The sequence below is a fragment of the Megalobrama amblycephala genome, linkage group LG4 (genome assembly GCF_018812025.1).
Source record: "Megalobrama amblycephala isolate DHTTF-2021 linkage group LG4, ASM1881202v1, whole genome shotgun sequence".
Classification (NCBI taxonomy): domain Eukaryota; kingdom Metazoa; phylum Chordata; class Actinopteri; order Cypriniformes; family Xenocyprididae; genus Megalobrama; species Megalobrama amblycephala.
Genome location: NC_063047.1, coordinates 14,440,557 through 14,467,378, shown reverse-complemented (window position 1 = coordinate 14,467,378; position 26,822 = coordinate 14,440,557). Strand labels below are relative to the sequence as shown.

At 37.3% G+C, this 26,822-nt stretch overlaps 1 protein-coding gene across 2 annotated transcripts; it reads right to left on the bottom strand.

Moving 5' to 3' along the window:
- Positions 1 to 1,661: 1,661 nt before the first annotated feature.
- abcg4a (ATP-binding cassette, sub-family G (WHITE), member 4a) lies at positions 1,662 to 26,822 on the bottom strand. 2 transcript variants are annotated; one of them, XM_048187767.1, is made up of 15 exons: positions 26,278 to 26,822; positions 22,624 to 22,861; positions 13,177 to 13,294; positions 12,937 to 13,069; positions 12,614 to 12,664; positions 12,341 to 12,486; positions 12,080 to 12,203; positions 11,841 to 11,955; positions 9,501 to 9,646; positions 9,310 to 9,408; positions 9,042 to 9,210; positions 8,736 to 8,836; positions 8,442 to 8,600; positions 4,880 to 4,998; positions 1,662 to 4,792 (listed from the first exon to the last, which is right to left on the bottom strand). In XM_048187767.1, the coding sequence occupies exons 2-15, from the start codon at positions 22,850 to 22,852 to the stop codon at positions 4,567 to 4,569; spliced, it is 1,935 nt and encodes a 644-aa protein (XP_048043724.1). In that variant the 5' UTR covers positions 22,853 to 22,861; positions 26,278 to 26,822; the 3' UTR covers positions 1,662 to 4,566. The 2 variants fall into 2 exon arrangements, with proteins under 2 accessions (XP_048043724.1, XP_048043723.1); XM_048187766.1 differs by having other exon boundaries at positions 26,179 to 26,821.

The following is a 26,822-nucleotide window of genomic DNA, read 5'->3' as shown; positions in this document are numbered from 1 at the left end:
AATATCCTGACGGATCCAAGCTTTATAATGGCAGTGACCTGGATCAAGAAGTTTGAGCTGAAGAAAGTGTCTCCATCCACATCCATTTATTATAAACTTGCTCCACATGGCTCCAGGGGGTTAAAGGGTTAGTTCACCCAAAAATGAAAATTATGTCATTAATTACTCACCCTCATTATGTTTTACACCCGTAAGACCTTCGTTCATCTTCGGAACACAAATTAAGATATTTTTGATAAAATCCGATGGCGCAGTGAGGCCTGCAATGCAAGCAATAACACTCCCTTTTTCAGTGCCCAGAAAGCAAAATTTAAAAAATGCATGTAACTACAGTGGTTCAAGCTTAAAGGTTCTCTAAGCGATGTCATGCATTTTTAGGCCAAAACATTTTTTGTCACATACAGCAAACATCAACTCAATATCCGCTAGCTGCCTGTCCCCTGAACACACTGTAAAAAAACGCGGTCTCTGTAGTCGCCACAAGCTCCAAAAACGGCAACAAAAACAAACTGGTGCAGTCTGGAGCACGAAACATAATAAACACGCTCCAGCCAATAACCGACAAGAATGATTTTAAATGCGCGTTCATGATTGTTTCAGGAAGCACGGATGGGAGGGGAGGAGGAGGCGGAGGGAGGGTCTAGCTAGCCTCTGTTTTGTTTGACAACACTAAGAACGTCAACAGGAAATTACTCCACCCAGGATCGCTTAGAAAACCTTTAATATTAAAAAAGCGATAAGAATACTTTTTGTGTGCCAAAAATGATGAAATAGCGACTTTATTCCACAATATCTAGTGATGGGCGATTTAAAAACACTGCTTCATGAAGCTTCAAAGCTTTACGAATCATTTGTTTCGAATCAGTGGTTCACCTAGGAAGGCTTGAGGGTGAGTAAAGCTTGGGCTAATTTTCATTTGAAAGTGAACTAATCTTTTAAGGCCTGGTGAGTTCCTGGCTTTTCTTCAATATCAATGACAGCAATACCAATCATTTAGATGATACTTATACTACCATATTATTTAAAATAAAGTTGTATCTGTACAGGTTTTAAATTCATAACAACACACGAAAAAACGTCTCGGGTTACGAGTGTAACCCTTGTTCCCTGAGTAAGGGAACGAGACGCTACGTCCAATGACGCAATGGGAACCCATTGTGTCATTGGACGTAGCGTCGATGTTCCCACGAACGTATCAGTGTATCAGTGTAAAACAGCTTCTCAAACAAGAACAAATGTAGGACGGGACTTAATTTTATCCACTGGGAGTTGATTGTTAGATGGTCGTGGTTTGCTGTTGGTTGATCTTGTGTGAGTGACAGGTTGTCCCACCCTCGTGCCACTAAACGCATCATCAGAGAAGAGAACAGATGTCACTGCATAAGGGAGGGGAAGTTATTTTGATTTAAGATTACGATGGCACATGAATTAAAAAAATAATAATAATGTACATAGATAATAAATACTGCAATATTCCATTAAAAAATAATGGAAGCAAGCTGACCCATCTGAAAAACAACTAAACTAAATGCAAGATTAGAACATTTAATTTAAGAAAAATAATAATTTCTTTAAAAAAAAATTATATATATAAAAATATATATATATACAGAATATTTGAAATATATGATTATTTGAAAACAGAGACAGAAATCATTAAGTGTAGGTAATATATAAATGCATTTATTATAATCATTTGAACATGGTTTAGCACACATAACTTGCATTTCTGATGAGGCAAACATAATAATTATGCAGCAGGGAAGCTATCTGCAGTAACTCTTGTTCTCTGCACATCTGCTGTGCAAGCCAAACCTCGCAGAATATTTTCATACATAAAACTGAATCAACAGAAGTCTTTTTCAATATTTCGAAAATCGATTTGCACTTTACCTGCTTATCTTTTTTATTTTCTAATCTGAGAGAGAACTGTCAAAGGCTTTTTATTCGTTAAGGCATGCATGCAGCGTAACAAAGAAAGTGATTTTGCTTAAAGAGAAATTATAATAATTAAATATGAGATGATGAAATGATCTCATCCGGGTGTCTCTCAACTTTCACATACAGAAAACCGACATATACTAATGACACAGACACGGAAAATGATGATTTGTACACAATAGAGAATTGACAGACGAACACTGGAAATATATTGAATATTCAAGGATTAGATAGGAAATATCACTCACTAGGCACAGAACAATACTATTGCTATTAGAAACAGGTATTACCCAACTCTTTACACTAGATGTCTGTGTACCATTAGAAGAAAGATTCTTGATGGTGAACATTTCCTTATTCTAAACCTCTCCAATGACTCTAAAGGAAATAGAACATATAACACTCTTTGTCTAAGCGGCTGCTGATTGCTTAGAGTCCAACAATATTGAATACTGGATTGTTGACTGTCGAGCAGCAAATAGTTTCATTGATCCCTTGCTCTGAAGCAGCTCTTCTGAAAATGGAGCCTACGTTCCGAAAGCATCCACGACCAAGAGCTGACCTAGTTTTCCCTGGGTATACCATATGGCAAAAAAGCAAAACCTTTTTATAGCAGCAATTCTTCAATTGCAGAATAAACAAAACATCACCTTTAAAGCTGTGTGCAATGTTTTGGCGGACAGATTGTTCTAGAAAAGAGCAACCGTACCTTACAGTACTATGTGTTAGAGCTAAATGCTACTGAACTTTCTGAGGGCCACCTTCCTCACATGGCTCAAGTGACCAATGGCAGCATTCAAAAACAAAACAAAGATGTCCTAAAATTAACCTGCTGCAGATTATTCAACTATTTGGGGAATTTGTTTCTGGATTACAGTACATGTGCAACATAAATTACTCAGACACAGCATTATGTGTTTAGATTCCAAATTCGTCATGCAGTTTCCAGTCACAATACTCCCTTTTCCAGAATTGCATGTCATATTTTCAGATATAAAAATAAAATTAATTATAAACGAATGTCCAAAAAAGTTCCAATAAAACAACATCAACAAAAGTGCATACATGTATTTACAGTCTTGCTTAATTAAAGCATAACACATATACTTTTCTTTGTGTATATACTCAGATTATTAGTAGTCTTCATTATATAAGGAGACATAACACATAGCAGGACTCAAAAAGATTTCATCGAGTCAGTTGTGAAGATGTTTGCGTTGCAGTATTGAATAGCTTGGCTGCTAGGGCCGATAAGCAAGGAAAAGGAAGTGTACATACAGGTGCAAACAAGAGGTATAGATTTATCCATCCAGAAAAGCATATTGAAGAAGTTGAAGTGTTCATCCAGCATCTCTATCCAGGTATATGTTCGTGTCAAATGCAACTAACTCCAAATGTCCTGATATCCTCAGAAGTGGAGATTAAGTGTCTAGGGAACAGTCGCAAAAGAAGCATAAAGTAACAGGCCAGAGAGTCCTATCTGAACAGTAATGGATGCTCGCATAATATGTTCAATATCAGACATTAGGATTGCAAATGTTTTTCGGACATTTGATATGTGTTGTTCCTGGCTAAATGCAGTCAGTTCAGTGGTGCTTTTGATTAGCCCCCATTTACATTGAGTTTTCTATCTTTTTGGTCACTGTAGGGAGTTTTTTATTGTACAAGTTCAAGGTTTGATCCCTCCTGATGAAAACGAGAGAGCAAAAGCCCACAAACTATTGTTCGTTTCTCTCTCAGGATACCAAAGAGGCAGTTGTCAGAGAATTCAAGGTAACAAGACAGATGGACACTGACAAAATGCCGAAATGTTTCTCAAACAAGATTTCAGATCCCCTCTGAAAAAAATGATAGGCAGTTCACATCAAGGGCACTTGCTTCAACATTCCTTAGACGGTTAGATTTAGGTTGACGTGGATGCTTTGCCCAGAATTGCCTTGGGAGATCACGAAAGTCTTTATATTCAGCAGGTCGGAGAAGATATTTTTTTCCCCCAAGCTCAGTGTATTGTGGGAAGACAAAAATGGAATTGAAGATACGCTGGTTGGACGATTCTTATAACCTGTGATATCCCAGAGTTCTCACTTTTGCTGCTTGAACCGAGCCCCAAGCATGCAGTGCACTCTTTTCCAAAACACATATTGATGACGTTCTTCAACTTAATGAATGAAAGTACTGAATGAAATGCATTAACAGTGAGATAATATGATGATCCTTCAATCTGGTATAAAGAGACTTGTTCATATGTTGGCTGTTGGCCAATCCACATGCTATTGGTGGCTGTCATGAGATTGTCAGTGTTAATACATCCAGTCCTGTCAACAGACTCATGCTTCAATTTTCAGTAACAGGTAAATTTACACAGTCAAATTGCATGGAATACATTCAAAAATGAAAATTAAAGTAAAAAAGAAAAACCCTCTTTATTAATTTACTATTCTATACTTAGAGAATTAAAAATATTTTTCAAGTAACAAAAACTGAGGATAAATGTTGCACTGCCAAATAATGGCCCCGGAATCAATATGCATTGGTTTCTGCGTCCATTGCAAAAAGATTGTTATGTGCAGTTATGAGTTTATGTGTATGGTAAATTAAATATAAGTCTGAAGAGGAGCTCCGGCCCTAACGCTCTGACTTGACTTTATACCGCAGAACAAGGTACGTGGCAAGTCTCAGAACTATGAAAAAGACCCCCAGCACAATGAAGTCCACGTAGAGCTTAGCGTCCTCCACATCCAGCAGCTGGAGCACCTCTTCTGGTTTCTGGAACTTACACACCACGCCGGGACACTCCAGCTCTGAGCGATTCATGCCATAGATGGAGAGGATCACGCCCTCAAAGCCATACCTGCAGAGGAAGAGCAGTGTGTGAGATTTTTGTGATTAGGGGATAAATGTCTGTTTAGGATTGTAATTGTTATGGTTCTTGACTGACCTGACGTACGACACATAGGAGCTCCATTGAAGGTATTTGGGGATGGTGTCAAAGTTGACAAAGAAGCCCGAGAACAGAAGGACTGGGATGGCAGAGACTGGACCAACAAATGTGGCAACCTGAAGATGCAAAAAAGGAAAATGTAAAGAGTGGTCAATATAAACAATGATCCGAGAGAAATTTAAGGGAATTCTACTGATTATATTTTTTAGGGCTATCAAAGTTAACAAGTCATATTAATTCAATGTTTAATGCAATATTGTTTAACATATTTATTGAATTATTACAGTATCGCATTTCACACTGCGCTTAACCCCCGGGTTATTGTTGTTCTGAACACCACTTTTAACCCCGGGTAAAGGAACGTTTCACACTTGTAATACAGAAGGGGGGTTAGCACCGCTTTTTACTAGGGGTTATGAAAACCTGCTTTGGAGCAGGGTTAGCATTGCGGTGCCAAACTTGTACAGTGTGAAACGATGCGGTGTTAGAATGTTATGCTAGACTCTTAGCAACAGACAACCAATCGTGTGCCTCATATTTGTCTGCTTTGGACAGTCATATTGCCTTATTGAGTGGTCTAAAGACTGTTTGGAATTATGAGAATAATTAATAATCAGATAAATTAATGTTTGAAAACCCCTCTTTTAAAAGTACATGTTATATATTTTGTATAAATTACATGGGTACAACATATGAAACCATACATATTTTTATTGATATGTGCAAGTGCAGTAATCACTATGCATGTATTAAAATTTCATAACAAAAGTATGTGCAGTACATTTTAGATACATTGATGTACACTAAAGTTCAAAAGTCTGGGGTCAATACATTTTTTAATGTTTAAAAAAGCTTTATGCTCACCAAGGCTACATTTATTTGATTGAAATTAAAACAAAACCAGTGACACTGTGAAATATTATTATAATTTAAAATAACTGTTTTCTATTTCAATATATTTTAAAGGTGCCCTAGATTCAAAAATTGAATAGTGTGAAAACAGGCGAATCTCAACATAACACCGACTGTTACGTAACAGTCGGGGTGTACGCCCCCAATATTTGCATATGCCAGCCCACGTTTCCAACATTATAAAAGGCATTAGACAAGGGCAGAACGTCTGGATGTGCACAGCTGAATCAACAGACTAGGTAAGCAAGCAAGGACAATAGCAAAAAATGGCAGATGGAGCAATAATAACTGACATGACCCATAATTACATGATATTTTTAGTGATATTTGTAAATTGTCTTTCTAAATGTTTCGTTAGCATGTTGCTAATTTACTGTTAAATGTGGTTAAAGTTACCATCGTTTCTTACTGTATTCACGGAGACAAGAGCCGTCACTATTTTCATTTTTAAACACTTGCAGTCTGTATAATGCATAAACACAACTTCATTCTTTATAAATCTCTCCAACAGTGTAGCATTAGCCGTTAGCCACAGAGCATAGCCTCAAACTCATTCAGAATCAATGTAAACATCAAAATAAACACTGTACTTGCACGATTAGACATGCTGCATGACGAACACTTTGTAAAGATCCATTTTGAGGGTTATATTAGCTGTTTGAACTTTTTTTTTATGTTGTTTAATGCAAGCACGAGCTCTGGGGGCGTGGAGCACGAGATTTAAAGGGCCACACACCCTGAATCAGCTCATTTCTAATTATGCCCCAAAATAGGCAGTTAAAAAAATGAATTAAAAAAAATCTATGGGGTATTTTGAGCTGAAACTTCACAGACACATTCAGGGGACACCTTAGACTTATATTACATCTTTTAAAAAAAAGTTCTAGGGCACCTTTAAAATGTAATTTATTTCTGTGATGTCAAAGCTGAATTTTCAGCATCATTACTCCAGTCTTCAGTGTCAGATGATCTTTCGGAAATCCTTTTAACATGATTATTTTGTGCTCAAGAAACATTTCTTATTATTATCAAATTTGAAAACAGTTGTGATGATTAATATTTTTGTGGAAACCATGATACATTTGTTCAGCATTCTTTGTTGATTAGAACAGCATTTATTTAAAATCAAATTTTTTGTAAAAACATAAGAAATTATAGTCTGTCCCGACCCATATTCCACTAGGTGTGAGAACAAGCTCATTCCCCAAAATGGCTTAATAATCATAGAGAAGAACAAAGTCAACAGTTTCGTTGTTTCTGCACCACTTGGGCTGATCACATGCTGAGCAAATGGACATCAATTGTAGAATGGGAGCAGGTGAGAGGCTCTCAGACAACGGGGTGTCTCAACTTCATTAACATACAGACCACAGCTCTTACAACAATAGCACCTTAATTTACATTCGAGGTGGTAAACTGTAACAGTATAAAAGGTTTGAGCTTAGAATATCCGGGATTCATTCTGATTCCAACCCAAGGTGCTTAAAGGTGCCCTATAATTAAAAATTGAATTTATCTTGGCATAGTTAAATAACAAGAGTTCAGTACATGGAAAAGACATACAGTGAGTCTGAAACACCGTTGTTTCCTCCTTCTTATGTAAATCTCATTTGTTTAAAAGACCTCCGACGGACAGGCGAATCTCAACATAACACCGACTGTTACATAACAGTCGGGATCATTAATATGTACGCCCCCAATATTTGCATATGCCAGCTCATGTTCAAGGTATAGACAAGGGCAGAACGTCTGGATGTGCACAGCTGAATCATCAGACTAGGTAAGCAAGCAAGAACAACAGCGAAAAATGGCAGATGGAGCGATAATAACTGACATGATCCATGACAACATGATATTTTTAGTGATATTTGTAAATTGTCTTTCTAAATGTTTCGTTAGCATGTTGCTAATGTACTGTTAAATGTGGTTAAAGTTACCATCGTTTATTACTGTATTCATGGAGACAAGACTGTCACTATTTTCATTTTTTAAACACTTGCAGTCTGTATAATTCATAAACACAACTTCATTCTTTATAAATCTCTCCAACAGTGTGTATTGTTAGCTTTAGCCACCGAGCACCATCAAACTCATTCAGAATCAAATGTAAACATCCAAATAAATACAATACTTACGCGATTAGACATGTTGCATGACGAACACTTTGTAAAGATCCATTTTGAGGGTTATATTAGCTGTGTGAACTTTGTTTATGCACTGTTAAGGCAAGCGCGAGCTCCGTGGGCGGGGAGCGTGAGCATTTAAAGGGGCCACAGCCTAAATCGGCTCATATTTAATGATGCCCCAAAATAGGCAGTTAAAAATAATAATAAAAAAAAAATCTATGGGGTATTTTGAGCTGAAACTTCACAGACACATTCAGGGGACACCTTAGACTTATATTACATCTTTTAAAAAGACGTTCTACAGCACCTTTAATGTACTTTGTCACTGCTACTCTGCAATAAGCTTCTTCAAAGTCTTCATCATTATTCATACACAATTTAAAAGTCTTTACTGTCACTTTTAGTCAGTTTGTTGCATACTTTCTGAATAAGAGTATTAATTTGCTTTAAAAAAAAAAAAAACTTACTGACCCCGTACTTTTGAATGGCACGTTACCACTACTATTTTAAAGTCCTCGTACCTGTAGTGAGGTGGATGCTGCTCCAATGAGAAGCCCCAGAGACTGAGCCACTAGAGCAGTGGAGGTGGACAGTGCCATAAAGAGCAGATACCTTGCTGCCTCTGGAGGCTGCTCTGTCATCCAGTACACTATACTGCAGTACATTATCGGACAAATGACCTGGAAGAGAGAGAATATTGATGTGACGTCCCATCACATGCCAAACTTCTCAAGCCCTTTCAGTCAGTCATAATAGTGGCTGTATGCTTTGATTTAACATAATCACATGAAAAAGAGATGTAGAAACAGAAGTACCTGAAATGGAATGTCAGCCATGGTCTTAGCCAGGTAATACGCCTTTAGACTGTACCAGTAATTAAGATGCTCCCTTAGGAACACTGACATCTCCAATGGAACTGCAAGGAAAATACACCATTGCTTCATCGCCTAATTCAATTCGATTCACTGATTCTGTAAGGACCATAACTCTCAATCAAGCCAATAAGAACGCTTCTAATTCATAACCAACCAAAAAGGATTTCATAATCACTCAGATCAAATCTGTTTTTCATGCTCATAAAGAATTACACACACAACCAAACACACAGATTACAGCCTTACATGTAAGGACGGTGGGCATGAGTGCAGCGAACATGAGAAACAGCATGGAGAAGAACAGGAAGCCAGTGTTGTTGAACACTTTGCTGGCATCATTCCCAATGTTCAAGTACAGCAGACCAATCAGCACACCAATACACAGGTGTGACATCACCCTCAGGTGGGTTAATACCTGAACACACACACACACACAGACATTGCTTTTGTTGTTGGATTTCTTTAACATTTAATATATTAGGCACAGACAATAACAAGAGAGGATAATTCTTACCGTGTCCCTGCATATTGTGATGAAGGTTCTCTTGAAGAGGATGCAGAACTGTGTGAGGGTACTGGTGGCAAAAGTGTGTTTCTCAATGTAGCCTGAATCCTGTACGAATACACAATAACACGTGATGTGAGCGAGTCCGAGACTGATAAACAGAGAGATTTTGTGTGTGAGAGTGTGTGTTCATCGCTCACATTGTAACACTGGGAGGGACAGGATGTGGTGGGGTCATTCTTGTCAATGGAGTTCTTCTTGCTCTCATCTGAACACAGGCCTCCCTGAACAGCCTCGAAGAGCACTGGGTTCAGATCACCGTACTCTCCTGAGGCGACCTCGATTACTGCCAGCAGAAAGACAGCACAATTCATACACATGCTGAGTGATTGACTGACAGACAAGAGGAGAGAATTATTAACTCTTTGAATACAATGACATAATGTCTTCAGGATACAATATATAACTATAAATAAATAAATAAATAAATAAAACTATCACTAAATAAAAAGTACATTCGGAGATTCGCTATTGTTCAAAAGTTAGGGGGTAGTATGATTTTTACTTTTTAAAGTGTCTTATGCTCACCATAGTTGCATTCATTTGATCAAAAATACAGTAAAATACAGTATTTTCATTTTCATTCAATTTTAATGTATTTTAAAATCTAATTTATTCCTATTATGAAGCTGAATTTTATAGCAACCATTACTCCAGTCTTCAGGGTCACATGATCATTCAGAAATGATTGTGTCTAAATCATGTAATAAATTTTTGTTTACTAATATTTTTTGATTATTATTTAACATTTTGAGGGTATTTCATGATACTGTGCAATATTTATAAAATTTTTATTAGCTATTTTTCCCCCATTGAAAATAATACTTTTTTTTATAATAAATTTTTTAAAATAATTTTCAATTAAAGCAGTATTCCATGTTAAGAAAATGCATTTAAAATGCTTTTTTTTTCTTTCTTTTTTTTTAGGTAGATTATTGTTATCTGGAGGGAGTTCTATATAAAGTGGCTTCTTTAGTGGTTTTTAGACATAAATACTTATTTTTATTAAGTTGTGGATTTGGATTTATACTTAGACATTCTCAAAAACGACTTTTGTCAAGGTTTAGATTTTTAGATTTTTTTGTTTTTTAAATGTTGATTTGAAGTGTCAGTTTTTGTATTAATTTTACTACAGTCAAACCTGAACATATTTTGTTACACATAACATCAAAATTAAATAAAAATGAACAGGTATGTTTTATCACTGTTTAAAAAATCTGGGTCTGATCTGATTTCAACCAAGACTTTTGCCTCAATTTTACCATATTGTTACAGCCACACCGGTTCATTTTTGTGTGTTTCATTTGTGTGTGTATAATAGTGTGTGTGTGTGTGTGTGTGTGTGTGTGTGTGTGTGTGTGTGTGTTTGAGTGGGTGTGTCTGTTTTGTGTGTTTTAGAGTGTAACCTCTTCCTTGCTGTTTTTTTTTTTTTTTTTTTTTTTTTACTGCTTTGTGGCTGAATTATTGATTTTATTCCACACATTTGCAAAAACTTTCTCTGTGTTATAGTTGTGCCAGTTCACATAAATATGTGTGTGTGTGGGTGGATGTGTCTATTTTGCACTCTTGACATTTTACTGTCACCCCTTCATTGATGTGCACTTTTTTCTGCACAGTGGCAGAATTGTTGCCTGGCAAGTCCAGAATGATATATCTTCTACAAGATATATCAGTCTGGTCAGACCGCCCTCCGTCGTGCCTCGAGTCAACTCCAAACCGTACCGTGCAATCAGATTCGTTCAAAAACACATTAAGTCATTAAAACCCCAGCAGCTGACAGCACTAGAAGCTTTTATTTTAAAAAAAGACGTTTTCGCATTGCTTCCCACTGGCTTTGGGAAAAGCTTAATGTATCAGTAAGCTCCGCTCGTTGCATTGCTAACATCATATCCGCCCTTCTCTGATTGGTTTACTCCGCTTCCTGTTTGCTCGGATTTGCTCAGCCCTAGAAATCGAATTGATTCAATGGCAACCAGACTCATCCGCTGGTACAGCGGTGAGGCTGGATTTTCCAGGCAAGCAGAATTGTAGTTTGTACCACCAATAGATTCTCTGAGTTTTCTTATTTTTTTGCATTTCCCATTCATTTCCCATGTCGTAATTTTTGACCACAAATTTTTTGTGCCTTTAAAATATCCGAATCATGTCCGTGATTTTTTGCGTGTTCACATAGCTGGTGCGACAAAAGTCACCAAGTGTCATCCCAATTCCGATGAAGTAAAAAAATGTAAAATTTCGAAATGTAAAATTTTTCGGTCATTTTTGACCAAAGAGGACCAGAGGGTTAAAAAAAAACGATATATCAATATATCAACATTCATTCATTCATTCATTCATTCATTCATTCATACCAAACTACAGTAAACAAATGAGGCAGAATACTATCTAATATATAAACCATTGTTACATCAGTGCTGTATAAGTTTCAAACAAAACAACAGATACACACACACACACACACACACACACAGTAGACTTACTAAAGTCTGCAGGATTGTGGTATGTGGGGCAGTGGAGTCCAAGGTTTTTCAGGTAGGGGATAAGGTACGGTACTGTCCCCTTATATATACACTGACCTTGACTCAGGATATAAAGCTACAAAGAAGAACAGAGTATTAAAGAAGAACATGAACACATTAACATCCTCACACACTGCCGGTCCTTCAACCCAGAAACACATTTTTCACAGTACGATATAATTTTAGAATACAGCAATTACCTTGTCAAACATTTCAAATAGTTTTGCACTGGGCTGATGGATGGTACAGATAATGGTTCTTCCTCCCAGAGCCAGAGATTTCATCAAGGACACCACCTGGAAACAGGATGCGCTGTCTAGACCACTAAAACACACAGAGAAAAACACATGTACGTTTGGAAATATTAAATAGAAAGGATTTGTAAAGGAGCAATATTAATGCAAAAATCAAAGGATTGTGGTCAAGAATGAGGCTGTGTGTAATACTATAGCTCTGGGTACCTGGTGGGTTCATCAAAAAACATGACAGGAGGGTTGTTGACCAGCTCCAGAGCAATAGCCAATCGCTTACACTGGCCACCCGACAGAGAGATGGTGCGAGTGTGGGCACACTCCTGCAGTCCTAATGCTGTGAGGATCTCATTCACCTGTCACACATTATATCATTATTTGGCTAACAAAAAACATAAACACACTGTCACCATACAGCTTCATAGTTTTTATAATTTTTCGAACATAACACATATTATCTATAGTGGTGCCGCAAAAGCTTACCAGTTCTTTTTTCACTTCCATATTTTCATTAAGTTTAAGGTTGGCTGAAACCTAAACAAAACAAAGAAAGATTACATTAAAATAGGGCTAATGTATAATCAACCATCATTATCATAAATATATAATTGAAGGTGTTTATGTACAAATAATTGTGCACAAAATAATGATTGAGAAAAAGAGATTGATTGCCAGGGACAATTGTTAAATACACAGCACAGAATGCAGCGATTGACCAATCAGAATAAAGTATTCTAGAGCACCGCCTACTGATCATTGCACAACTTCTCATGCTCACAGATGCAGTCACATGCAAATGATCTCACCATCATTGCCTCTCGTGTTGTTAGGTTTGGCAGTAGCATGTCATCTTGCATGATATAACACGACATTTTTCTAAAGGTGCGGAGGTCACGAGGTCGCCCGTTTACCAGGATCTGACCTTTCATGCCAGTCTCTCTGCAGGAAGAAAGGGACACAAGACAGAAATCTTAATGAGTCTATAAAAAGAAAGGCTGGGAAGTGATAAACAGGAAATGAATTATGGAATGTAAATGCACGCTCACCTGTAGCCGGCGAGAATGTTCATGAGAGTAGACTTGCCGGCCCCTGATGGTCCCATGATTCCGATAAGCTCCCGACTGCAGAACTTTCCAGACAGACACTTCAGAAGGGCCTTGAATCCTGCACACAGCATTTTGGGTACATTGTGTTCACTCTGTTTTATGAGAGTCACCAGCTTGCCAAAGTAAATGCATTACAGAGTTAGCTGGCATCAAACAAATACAGGCTTGATTAAACATTGCATTATATTAATACTGCATACAAAATCATAACCTGTAAACTCCAATGAAGTACTTTGTACTCAAAGTACTTTGATTATGCAGTCTAGAAAAATATTAACCCTCAAGTATTACTGAATACAACAGATACGATTTGAACCATCATCCAATTGTGCTAATTACAAACATTTTTGTTGAAAATTCAATTCATTCCATTTCATCCACATTCATTTGAATTTAAACATATCATGTGACATGATATAATATTGATTGATGCAATTACTTACATCATTAAGCAGATACACCACAGACGTTAAACATTATGAATGGAATTTACATTCTTAAATTTACACTACAACTGTTAATTAATAAGAGTAGCAAAAGAATGAACAGGATAAACAGTTGAAATTGCCTTTGGCTTGATGGATTTAAATTCTTCCACAAAGAATTAGACCTCCATGTTAGTGGATGAGTCATAACAGAGACTCTTATCTCTGCCTCAAGAGGGAGACAGAAACTTGTGCTGCCACTCATTGTTAGCTTCTTGTTTATGTCCGGGGTCTTCAATCTTTTTCAGCAAAATGACATACTGTAGCATGCTAGTTTTGGCTTGTAAGCCTGGTGCCTTTAAGAAACATGCATTTTACATTCAAAGGTTTGAGGTCAGAAAGAAAAAAAAAAAAAGAGAAAATAAACTACTTTTATTCACCAAGGATGCATTAAATTGATCAAAAGCAACAGTAAAGACTTTTACAGTGTTTACAGTTTTTTTCAACGTTCTATTCATCAAAGTATTCTGAAAAAAAATGTATAACTGTTTCCACAAAATATATTAGATATCTACAAAAATAGCACAACTGTTTTAAACATTGATAATAATAAATGTAATGTAATGAAAATTCTGATATAAATTCAGCTTTGCAATATTTTTATGTTCAAAAACATTACAAAAATCCATTAAAATAACTATAAATGATGTTAAGTCACTGATACATTGTATTTGAATTTTATTACTACACAGGAATTAAACAATTAGCCAAACTTTAACTTCTTCAGCTTTAGTTTAAAGGTGCTAAAGAGGATGTTTTGTTTTATACATTTTTGCAATATTACTTGAAACTGTCTTTACTAACTCATAAAAGACTATTTATTAGGTGCACTGAAAGGAATAATATTAATATACATCATCTGTGCATGAGGTAGGGCCTTAAAAACATCAGCCAATCGTTTACGCGATCATCGCATAAACGATTGGCCCTCTGGCTTGTCAATCACTGCCATGACGTTCCTTGTGAGAGACGAGCGCGGCTGCGCGCTCCAGTAACTTTCCACACTCCACAGGCGCCGCATGCAATGTTTTTGTCAGGAGACAGGAGTAACAACTGCAGATTATGAGTTACCTGCGGTGAGTCCGACGTAATGAATCCACTAACACGACACAGCGAATGCCGGTGGTAAACACTCGTGTTCCAATACTCGTGCACAAATTTTGGGAGGCGTTCCCTCGAAAGGAAGGGGGGTTGTTCTTACGCATGCGCTCATTTCAGAATATGAGGTTTTTGTATAATTAAAAATCCTGCAAGTTTCTAGACTTAAAACGTCCTCCTCATTATGAAAAACATTTATTTCATCAAGCTCCAAAACCAGCTTGTTTTGATATTGTGGGATCTGTGATGTCACACGGGCAAATACATTTGCATATATGACTGGCTCCCGAGCAAACCATCCATGAATAGTTTTACACCATCGCACAATAGGCCTCAACCACTGGCATTCAATCGCTTAACACCTGGCATTTGCCTTCACTGGATGTGAGCGTTGTGACGCGTCAAAGCAAACAGAACCCATTATAATCACTGACACTGCCTACACTGGATAAAGAATACAGATGCAAATTCAGTTTCTGACATGCTCCACACACTTGAGTCTGTCAACAACAGGAAAAATGGAAGAGTGGAAGAACATTCGCTTTAGTCTAGTTTAAACATTCGTCTAGTTGTAAACAAGGCACAATGTAATGGAGAGTTCGCAAAGAAACTTTTTTTGAAAGATAAAGCAGCCGGCAACTATATCTGACAGCAGCTGCATCACAAACTTGTCTGTAAATCGTGGTTTTCTGCATATATACAGTACATTATATATATAAATCAATGTACATATATATAAACTCTGGTTTTATGTTATATGTGTTGTCTTCCACCTTTATCTGTGTTTCGCTCTATATTTCAGTCACAGTCTTGAGTCATTATTGAAGTGCTCTAATTCTCTAATTGCTCTCTTTCATTCCGTTTTTTTCTCTCTCCTTCTCTCCGTTTGCTGATGTATGATAAGTGACACAATGGAAGAGTGACAGGGGCAACACCCTCAAATCAACCTATAATTTCCTGTATGCTTCAATGCATACCAATGATCTGTGGTGTGCATGAGTATTAATTGCTAATAACTCATCCACAAATGATATGCCCTGCATCCTGTTGTAACTAATAATTTATCCTTAGATTTTGCTACATGCTGACGATGTGTAACCTGAGCATCAATCTGCTCATGCATTCATCCTTTTCTCCATCTACAGCACGAGTTAAAAACAAACAGCATTGCGTGAGATCACTTACACGGGCCTGTGCTGAACTTGGATCAGCTTGAGAGTGCTCTCGGAAAGCTTAAACACATTTAATCAATAGATGCATCCATGCAGTTTGTGGTTGTGTGCTGATAAGAAAGAAAGCATCCATCAATCTGCTAGCGATATGGTCTTGTGTTAGAAATGTACAGACATACAGAGTGTTGGAAGGAAATTGAGACTAAGTATTCAGTATTTATATTCACAATCTAAATCTTTTTACCCATAATTTAAAAAAGGAATTCTGTCATTTTTTTCCTAATTAAAATGTTTTACCCTTAAAAATATATATATATGTATTATTATTTTACATGAAGAAGGTTGCTGCAGAGGTCCACACATGACATGCAGAAAAAAAAAAAATAGATATCGTGGTCACAAATTAATAATATAATTTTAATTTGCAGCATGTTTTGTTATCTTTGCCGTGTTGTACTACTTCGTTCACTTGTTTTAATCTAGTTAAATAGTAGTTAAATCAATTTAACATAAATAATGGAACAAATTAGTACAGCATAGCCATGATTTGCCTAAAATGTGGAAACAAATTATAATATGATAAATCATATTTTGTTTTTAATTTTTCCAAGGCTCCGTAAGTTGCCCTTACTAATATCTTAGGAACCCTTTTACTCACTTAATAAACTTTTAAGTGTCTGAGACAACTGTAATATTGGCCAGTGTAACAAAAATGCATTAAAAATACACAGTGTACTTTTAAAAATCAAGACCAGCAATGATTTTTAACTACAACCATTGCTGTCTGTCAGCTGTATAATGGGTGTCAATGGTAACACAATTTATAAGAGTCAAGAAATATGCATAGACAAATCCAAATTAAACCCTGCGGCTCGTGACAGCAAATTGATGTCCTAAGACATGAAAAGATCAGTTTGTGTGAGAAACCAAACAGTATTTATATATTTTTTAACTCTAATACACCACTATGTCCAACTGCGTTCAGCACTCGTTTAGTGAGGTCTGATCGCGCTCTGACAGCGGCAGTGATGTCTCGCGCATATACTTCAATGAGTGCTAGACATTACTTCTATTGTCAGAGCGCGATCAGACCTCACTAAGCAAGTGCTGAACGCAGTTGGACATAGTGGTGTATTAGAGGTAAAAAATTAAATTAAATTATGTTACCATTGACACCCATTATATGGCTGACAGACGGCAATGGTTGGAGTTAAAAATCATCATTTGTGTTCTACTGAAGAAACAAAGTCACCTACATCTTGGATGCCCTGGGGGTACGCAGATGAACATCAAATTTTCATTTTTGGGTGAACTATCCCTTTAAGGTTAAACCACTGTAGTCACTATTTTAAAGATGCAATATGTCGAATTTTCTGTCCGCTAGAGGTTGCTAGAGGCCTATTCAAAACAAAGGCGTTTGAGCGTGGAGCGTCACATCACAGCAGAAAAAAGAATCAGGATAGGACTCAGAAAGAAATCATGTTCATTGATGCTATTATTATTAACGTTACTGAAGTATGAAGCAGTGCAGGACCGAGTGTTGTGGGAGCTGAACGAGGCCACTGGAGCGATTTTTAATGAGAGACGCAACACACGCCGTGAGCAGCGAAACTTTTATTATACCGCAGTCGCCGGCGCTGCTTCCTCTTTTCCGGTCATGAGAATGAGGTAATGCAGCTCTGTTTATCATGTTAGATACATTTGAGTGTGTTGAAAATTATATTATAACGTTACTCTGTGCATTCGCTCGGCAGCTGCTGTGAGACATTTGTTGCACACTGCAGTAAGCTAGATCGATTTTAGAATATAATATTAAATGCTGGATGGCTTGTGTTAATAAATGGCATGCAATTAATTTTAAAACATATTGTATGATGGAGAAAATTCTGTATTACTGTTACTAAAAATAAAAAGCTGCATCTGAATATGCTATGTTAGCTACTTCACAAAATAGTGTTTTTTCTCTGAGGCATGGTAACATTACTCACAAACAAATCAAGAAAATTAGATTTACGCAATAAGACTAAACATGTTGAGCTATAAAACAATAATTAGTTTTCTCACGATTTTTTGTAAATACTCAAGTGAACAAAATATATAACACTGGCCTAGTGGATTTTTGGATATTTTACTGCAAAATTCTTACATATTGCACCTTTAACAATGTCTACTTTTCTGGACCTTGAATGTGGTAATTTCGTCGCTTTCTATGGGAGATAAATAACCTCTCGGATTTCATCAAAAATATCTTAATTTCTGTTCTGAAGATGAACGAAGGTCTTGCAGGTCTAGAATGACATGAGGGTGAGTAATTCATGACATAAATTTCATTTTTGGGTGAACTAACGCTTTAAGCCAGTAGGTGGGCATTATGCAAATGTGTACCATTGTAATGTAGCTAAGTCACAGAAAAAAATGGCAGGACAAACGAGGCATTTCCAGCAAATATTTGGTGTTGGAGAAAATAACTCCTTTTGCCATGCTCTGTATCATTCCAGATCGTTTGCATGCACAAACAGCTATATTACACACTGCAGGAAAGGTAAAAAAAGATAAAAAGCATACCAGGTGCCCTTTAAGATTAATACCCTCAAGCAAAAACACAAAATCATATATACTGCATTAGAACGAGCTAGTAAACAGTTTGAAGGTGGAAAAGGGATAGTTGAATTCAAATTGAATGAAATATCTGGTGCAATACAAAAATGTCTTTAGGGTTAATTAGCTGCTGTTAAGCACTGATGCCTGTGGAGATCCATACTGAAAAGCCTAATAGTCACAGAGCAGATTGTTAGCAGACCTGTTCATTACCCATAACTCTAACTTTACCACTGGGCTGATTTACATATGCACTGGTATTGTATAACATCTGTGGCAGCCATGTCTGTTGGTTCCCACAGCTTCAGCTCAAGGCAACCATCCAAAATTCAGAATGTTTATGACTCAACACATTCTAAAAGCAGTGAGAGAGGAGGAAGAGAACAAGGGATAAGTAATTGCAGGAAGATAGAGAAGATAAAATATGACAGGTGAACAGGAGTCCAGAGGGAAAGACAAAGTGGAGAGAGAGGGGCCAGAGGTAATACAGAAAAGCAAAAACAACAGAGACCGATCAATAAAGATGAGAGGCTAGGAGAGGGAAGAGGCAGTATGACATCTAAGGAGGAGGGTTAAATGGCAGGACAGCCACACAGCTTCTATTCATCAGTCAGAAACGAAACCATCAGCCTGCACATAACTATTAGTCTATCTGCTCTGCCTTTACTCACATACATTATCATTCAAGGCTCAGGGCAGTACTTATAGAAGAACAATATGTCCTTCACAACGAAATCTTCCACATGCTTACATGGTTCAAGGACTGCACAGCAATGAAAGGGTGAGAAAAACAACAAGGTAAACCTGGATCGACATGTAAATCTAGCATGCAAACAAATACATTTGCTTTTGCAGTATTTCTAATTTTAATGCATAAAAATGTCCATGTGGGTTGTGGCTGTTTTATACTGTCTGGTTGGTGGACCATGCTGTTTATCAGCAAAAAAACCTAAATGAACAGCAAGGTGTTTTTGCTTAAGGGAGTTGAGAAAGCAAGTCTTGCTAGTTAGTGTAGTTAAAGCTGCAGTCCGCAACTTTTTTGTGTTAAAAATTTACAAAAATTATATAATGAGAATATACAACATGAGTCCATTTTCCAAACTGTGTTTTTGTCTTATCCTGATTCATTATGGTACACTTATAATAAGTGTTTATATTCTGACTATTTCAGACCGAACTGGTAGGACTCGCCGCAGAGTATCAAAGTAACTGCGTGACTCGCCATAGACATACACGGAGAAAAGTAGCTCCGGATAGAATGTTCCTTCGCAAGACGCGTGCAGTTCTGTTTATTAACCGCTAGAGGGCCAAAAATCGCGGACAGCAGCTTTAAGGAGCTAATTGGAACAGCATCCAAAACATATAATTTTTCCTCCCATCTCACATTTTTTTCCATCACCATGCTCCGTAGTTTTAAAATACAATAAAATAGAAAACAGTTAGTTTAAATTGTAATGATATTTCACAAAAACAAATTTGTTTTATAAAGACACATAGACATAAATTTGCTAAGACATAAATATTTTTCAGCATGAACGGATACATCTAAAACTGCTGATATATAAATTGCACATGAAAGAGCTTGTTTCTCAACAGATGGAACAACAGAGGGACTGTATAATTAGGTATGAGGTAATGAAAGAATGGCATACTAATGTATGAGGTGCTAACTCAGAAAAAAACATAATGATGTACACCATTTAAACATATAAGAAACATACAGAGTCTCAGGAGGGGCCTGCTATCAATGTCATAGAGATCCCCACTCTATGATTCACCGTCTTCCATTTAGCAAGGGCACATGTGTGCAGGAGACCTTATGTACATCTGTCGTGTGCGAGTGCTTGGTTTGTGCAGTGTGTGTGTATATGCGGCTATGTGTGGGTGGAGCTCAGCATGCTGGAGGACATGAAGCTATAGGAGCTGCTGTGTGTGCAAAACCCATCATTCACCAGCATTAACACACCACTGCAACCTCTCCATGAGGATTACTGGCTAAAATACATGGAGCAGAGAAAGAGGGAGAAAGACAGAGTTATGAGATATGTAGTGAAACTCCATAAGCAGGTAAAATATATAGCGATAGATGTAATTTACACTAAGTGCAATAACTGAGAGATGCTATATACGCTAAGTGTAAATAGCAACAAAAAGTATTTTCATTGCACTAAGTTCAAATAGCAATAGAAAATATAGAAGTATTTTCTTTGCACTAGTTATATGCTATTTGCACTAATATTTGTTATATGCTACTTCTACGTAGTGCAAATAGTGTCAGGTACTGTAGTGTCACCTCAGTGTATTGCAGAATATTATAAAACAGCATTAATAACAACAAATCCTTATTTTTTAAGAACCTCTCCAAACTGATATGCGATGGGAAAAGGGAGAAGAATTAGTTCGGTAAAAGGGACAAAAGTGTATGCAACCTGCCTTATTCTCCATATATCTATGTATCTATCTGTGCGCCTATCTATGTATCTATGTATCTATCTATGTATGTATCTATGTATCTATCTATCTATCTATCTATCTATCTATATATATATATATATATATATATATAACATGCTATTTTAATATATATTAAATACAATCTTTGTACATGTATAAATTATATTCAATAAAATTGTGTATATAAATTATATACAAAAATCTTATTATATACTACATAATGCACTCAGCATGTTTCGAAGAAGTTTCATAGAGAGAAAAAATGAGGGATAGTAGAGTAACAATATAACATGGTTTAAAGATAAATTCATAATTCCATGATCCCTTTTTCCAGCCATATAACCACATACACCCAAAGCTCAAACTAACAATTTCTTTTTGTTTAAGAGCATTTAAGCACAAACCATTTCTCCTGCAATCATAAGTGCTCCATATACCTTCTTGAGACTGCCAATTTTATCTCTTATCTTATCTCACAAGCTACACAGAATGTCAGACAAACCTATCCAGTCTCATATGCCCATCAAAAACAAGCCTATGCTGCAGAGTAAAAAACACCATGTACAATGAATCATTGCAACCAGACTAAAAAAAAAGGGGCGGTGTAGAAGAAGATTGTCCTTATCAATAAAGTGTGCGTGAGCATTCACGTTTGTGGGCTGAGCTCATCCCGGGCAGGTTTAGTTAGGATAGGCAGCAGACAGCTGAGCAGTGTGCTGTCTAGGGAAGTGAATTATTTACTATATCTAAAGTCTGCTGAGAACAGCACTCTACAGCTCAGGACACAGGGTGGAGTGTGTGTGAGGGGCTAATAGTATTACACCCATGTATATGTGTGTTTGTGTGTCGTAAGATTAGAGTGATAGGGGATTATGTATAGCTATTCTGTCCATACCACAAAATAAACCACAACTGGTTCATCATGAAACTGATGCACCAACTCACCAATAAAAAGGATGACATGAAAAATTAATCTGAGTTAAAATAATTTTATGATCTTGCCAGTACATTAAATAAAAGCTTCTGCTTAGAACACAGTGCAAAAATTTTACTACATTTTTTATTTTTACTACAGTTGATAACTGAGACACAACAAGGTTTCTGTACCAGGATGAGCTGATAACCTGACAGCAGCGATCCACCAATTTAGATTTGAGTATTTCAGAAAGCCGTGTAATAAATTTAATTAACACAATAAATGTTTAGCAACTGACAACCACACAAATGAGTTATAAATGTTGGCACAATTTTATGTTTGATTTGTTGCATAATTCCAGTTCCTGTTTCTTGGCTAATGTTATTATATCTGCACATATCTGTGTAGCTTATCATATCTGGAATGTTTGTCATGGGTTGGGAGTGATAAACGCAGTAAATCACAGGATCACTTTACTCATGGGCAATAAAAGGAGAATAATTGTCAGACACAATAAAAAATCTCAAAGGTATAATATGTAACCCACTAATACTATTACCTAAAAAACAATCTGTAATCACTCATTTTGAGTTATTTTTTATCCAAGTTTAAGCTTCATCTTACTGCAATCAATCAAGATTCATCTGGAAGATTCATGCAATACCTCGCCTCCTCCAACAGGGGCCCTCACGTATGGTGTAGGAAAGCTCTGTAAACTCCAAATCCACTGCTGAACGCCGAGGCAGGTGAGAAAACCTCTGTGCCTCTGTGATGTGGTTCTCCACCTTCTTCAGGTGGGTCAGCATGGCGGCATCCGGAGGGGCTCCTCCCGCACGCTTAGTCTCCTCCATGGGAATGGAGACTGACCCCGGATCTAAAGACTTCGCAGCCATACCAAGAGCCTTGGAAATGTGAGAGAATGCAATGATGAGAAAATGGTTAGAATGTGTAAATATGGAGCATTTGTACAGACACAGAATCATAATCACAAAACTACTTTCTGCAATCAAATCTACCTCAATGCAATCACTTCACACATACACACTTATGCAGAAGATGCCTTTGATGAGTGGTGTGTAATTTCACACTTCTGTTTGAGTCTGTGATACATATGTAAGGTTGAGCTGGAGCTCAGAAACAAGGAGGAACAGAAAGGTAACAAAATCACTCTGTCTTTTGAAAGGAAACATAAATTAATCATGGTGCTCATCATTCTGAATAAACATTCACTCATTCTAACCACATTATACTTGTTTTAATGAAGTGTATTCAGTTAGGCTAGTTGAATGGCATTAGGGCGCTAACTATATTATCCTAAGGCCATCTAGAAAGATATTTTGAGCATAAATCTGTGACAGAGGAAGCATCTGCTCAGACATGAGGGTTATGCGCTTGGAGACAGTTTCAGTTAGTAGAGTAATTACCCTTGAAGCCAATGGAATTTGATGCCAGCATCTGAAGCTTTGATGGAAACCTTTTTTCAGTTTTGCGGGGGCAGCTCTCAACGAACAAGCTGACAAGAATACAGCTGACCACTGGGTCGAGCATCTCTTTCTATTTCAGATTAGTTACTGAGCACTTTCCTGAGCATAATCAGTTCTATTTTTATTAATATTTAGATAAACTAATACAAAATTTTCTTTATTTCTTAAACATTTTAGACATCAGAGCCCAAGATCCGCCCACAGTCATAAAAAAAGAATGGGGGTGGCATTATTTAGAGGTATAACCAATACATCTCAAGATTTCAAAAGGTCTGATACAGTGTCAGTAAGGTCCAACCAAACTTCTGGTGGCGTCATGTACTTTGGCTGTGGTACACTCCAAAAGGAGGCCAATGTCCAGCAAATAGGACATCCAAGTAAACTTAGCTGGGGTAGATGGCTCCAACCAAAGTTTCGGGATAACCTTTTTGGTCAGATCAGTCAATATGTCCTGCACCGAGGACCAAAACAACTGGATTCGATAACAGTCCCAGAATATATGCATATGTGTACCTCGACTTGCACTGCTGCATAGGTGGCAAAAGGGATCAGACTTTCTTTTCATTTTATATAATAAACAATGGGTGGCAAATACCTTATAGATTAACTTATAATGAATCATTTGGTGATCTGGGTTTTTTGAGTTAACAAAACAATTTCTCCAAACAGTGTCCCAGTCAATCACAGTGTTAAGTTCTCTCTCCCAGAAGCTCTCAGTCGGAATATTTGAAGTTACACTCAAAATACCTCCAGAATTCATACTAGAACCTGTCCAGTTTATAATAGGATGAGGAGATAGATACACTAATACAATTTTTAATAGAATTACCCTATATTTACAAATGAAAGCTCTGACAGATTTAGTAGAATTCTAACATTTTCCTGCTGGATGTGGAAGGCTGAGGTTGTAGCTAATTCCAGAGCTGTTGTGAGGAGTAAGGATCCGATTACAGCTTGACAACAGTATAGTGCTGATTCATATGAACTTTCTGAATGACATAGAATATGAAAATTCTACACACACACACACACACACATTAGGTTTTGCGATCTTTGTGGGGACTCTCCATAGACATAATGAGTTTTATACTGTACAAACCATATATTCTATCCCCTTACGTTAAACATACCCATCACAGAAAACTTTCTTCCTTTTACATTTTCAAATCAGCATTATTTAGTATGTTTATTAATCCTTTTCCCTTGTAGGGACCGGGACATTTGGTCCCCACAATGTAGGTTACAGAAATAAAGAATAAAGATAGACAATTACACATAAAACATAATAATAACTTCAATAGTCCTCAGCATACAAGAATTGTATTACACAGAATGCAGTACACTGCAGTTCTGCAGGAATATCATACTTTTAAATATAGTCATATCAGCATTCAATTAAAAATCACCACTCAGATTCAATGACACTGACATCGAAAAACCGAGCTACAGAGGTACAAACAGTACTGACAGCAACGTGGAATCCACTGGAGTTATTGTATTTCACGTCAATATAGAATGCACTTAGGCTGCAGAAGCCTCTAAACCAGTTCCGGGTGCTGTGCTTGATAGAACCCTGCCTCTCTAAAGAACCAATGTTTTCACGGTTGCCAGCTAACAAATTATACTCTTAAAGTGCTTGTATATCAATATGGTATCTTCCATTAAGAAGTGCTCAGTTTATTTTCCATTATGTCTCAAGGCACAAGAGGCTGGAGAATCAAACAAAGCTACATTTCAAAAGATATCACTGATCTAAGAATGCTCTAGAGCTCTACATGTACTCTCTGTACTGCCACTTGACACAGGTTTTCATTAAATGAAATCATTCTATCACTGCTAAGGCTGGATGAAATACATGGACCAACAGTGGAACAAAAATCCTCACACGTATTAAAAATCTGTAAATTCACCCAATCCATCGTGCTCACAAATAGATCTGCACTTGATCCTCAATGCCCCGATTCATATTGAAGTGACTCATCTTCGAAAGAGTTGTCCTGAAAACTTATTTTCAATTGAATATATTCCAGCCTAATTTGGATTTCTGGTCTTTACTTGTTTAAGATGGTCCCCCAGCCTGGCCAAAATGGTGTTAAACAGGATTAATTAAACAGACCAGTCTAACCAGGTTGACCAAGTGGTATATAGGCATATACTGTATAGTGAGGCATATTAATGATTATGTCACTTAGGAGTCTTTTGTCTTTTTTCGGTCAGTAAAAGAAAGGGCATGTTTTTGAGCATCTCAGAATGGATCAGAATTTGTTGTCTCTTTTATCTGACACACCCAATTTAGGTGATGATATGAGCTGATGATATCAATGAGTTGTGTTAAATATATGAAAACATCCCAAATGTGCAGTGTTGAGGAGTGAGAACCAGTCATGAAAACCCAGCAAAACCCAGTCTGGCTATTCTATCAGTCAGAGATAGGTCACTGTCTCCCATCACTCACTGATGCTCCTCTTCCCAACACAGATATAAGACAGAACACACAATGAGCAATTATGATGGAACAATATTCACAAATAAAGAAATGTTGACTGAAGCTGACATAGCTTTCACATTCATTACACGTGCACTCAGCTTATTTTTATGGTGAACAGTCAGTTTTTTGAATAACATGCATCACATGCCCTGACATCACACGCATGCAAAACACAGGCTAGTGTGTTTATACAGGAGATCCTCTACAAGTGTTGTTGCACACAGTCTCAGAATGACACGATACCTACTTTTTTGACGCGTTGAGTTAATCAAACGTCTCTCTGGCAGTGTGTTTCCTTATAAAAATGTCCAATTCATTCCTCTGAGCTCAAGAGAAGCATACGTACACACACAGGTTTCAGCAACAGCAGCGGCCCCGCACTATAGTCCAGCTGAGAGAAAAGATGCTCCGTTACACGCCCGATCCCGCTCCCCGGTGACGGCGAGGATGCTCTTCTCCTTCAGAAAGCCGCTGCGCGTCACATTCATATCGTTCCTTGAAAATATACCGAGACAATTCCCATCCAAAACAAACATAACAGTTATGAATAATTAAACATATGCAGCACCCGTGTTAAACCAGGAGTTTCATTTCGGACAGCTGACGGAAGGGCAAACAGTGACTCTATCATTGCGCATTTACAGTCATCCAGAATGCGTATGGATGGAGCTGTGTAGAGAGAAGTAGTGCTCGTCCTGTCCGGTCCTCCGGATGCTGCAGCGCAGTATGATATAGCGCGCAGTGGACAGAGGAGCCCTGGCACGCCCGGCGGTCTGTGGTACTGGGCGTAACTGCTCTCATCCGAAATAATCCTGTGTTACACACTGAAGGACGATTAAAGATGCAGTGATGGGCTATATTTGGGTACTTAGATTAGAATGCTTTGCTTGT

Coding starts and splice junctions, on each gene's coding strand:
- abcg4a (XM_048187767.1), bottom strand. CDS start 22,852: ATGGCTGCGAAGTCTTTAGATCCGGGGTCAGTCTCCATTCCCATGGAG. Junction 12,665..12,936: donor CAACACGAGAGGCAATGATG/GTGAGATCATTT, acceptor TGTTTTGTTTAG/GTTTCAGCCAACCTTAAACT. Junction 11,956..12,079: donor TATTTGAAATGTTTGACAAG/GTAATTGCTGTA, acceptor TCTTCTTTGTAG/CTTTATATCCTGAGTCAAGG.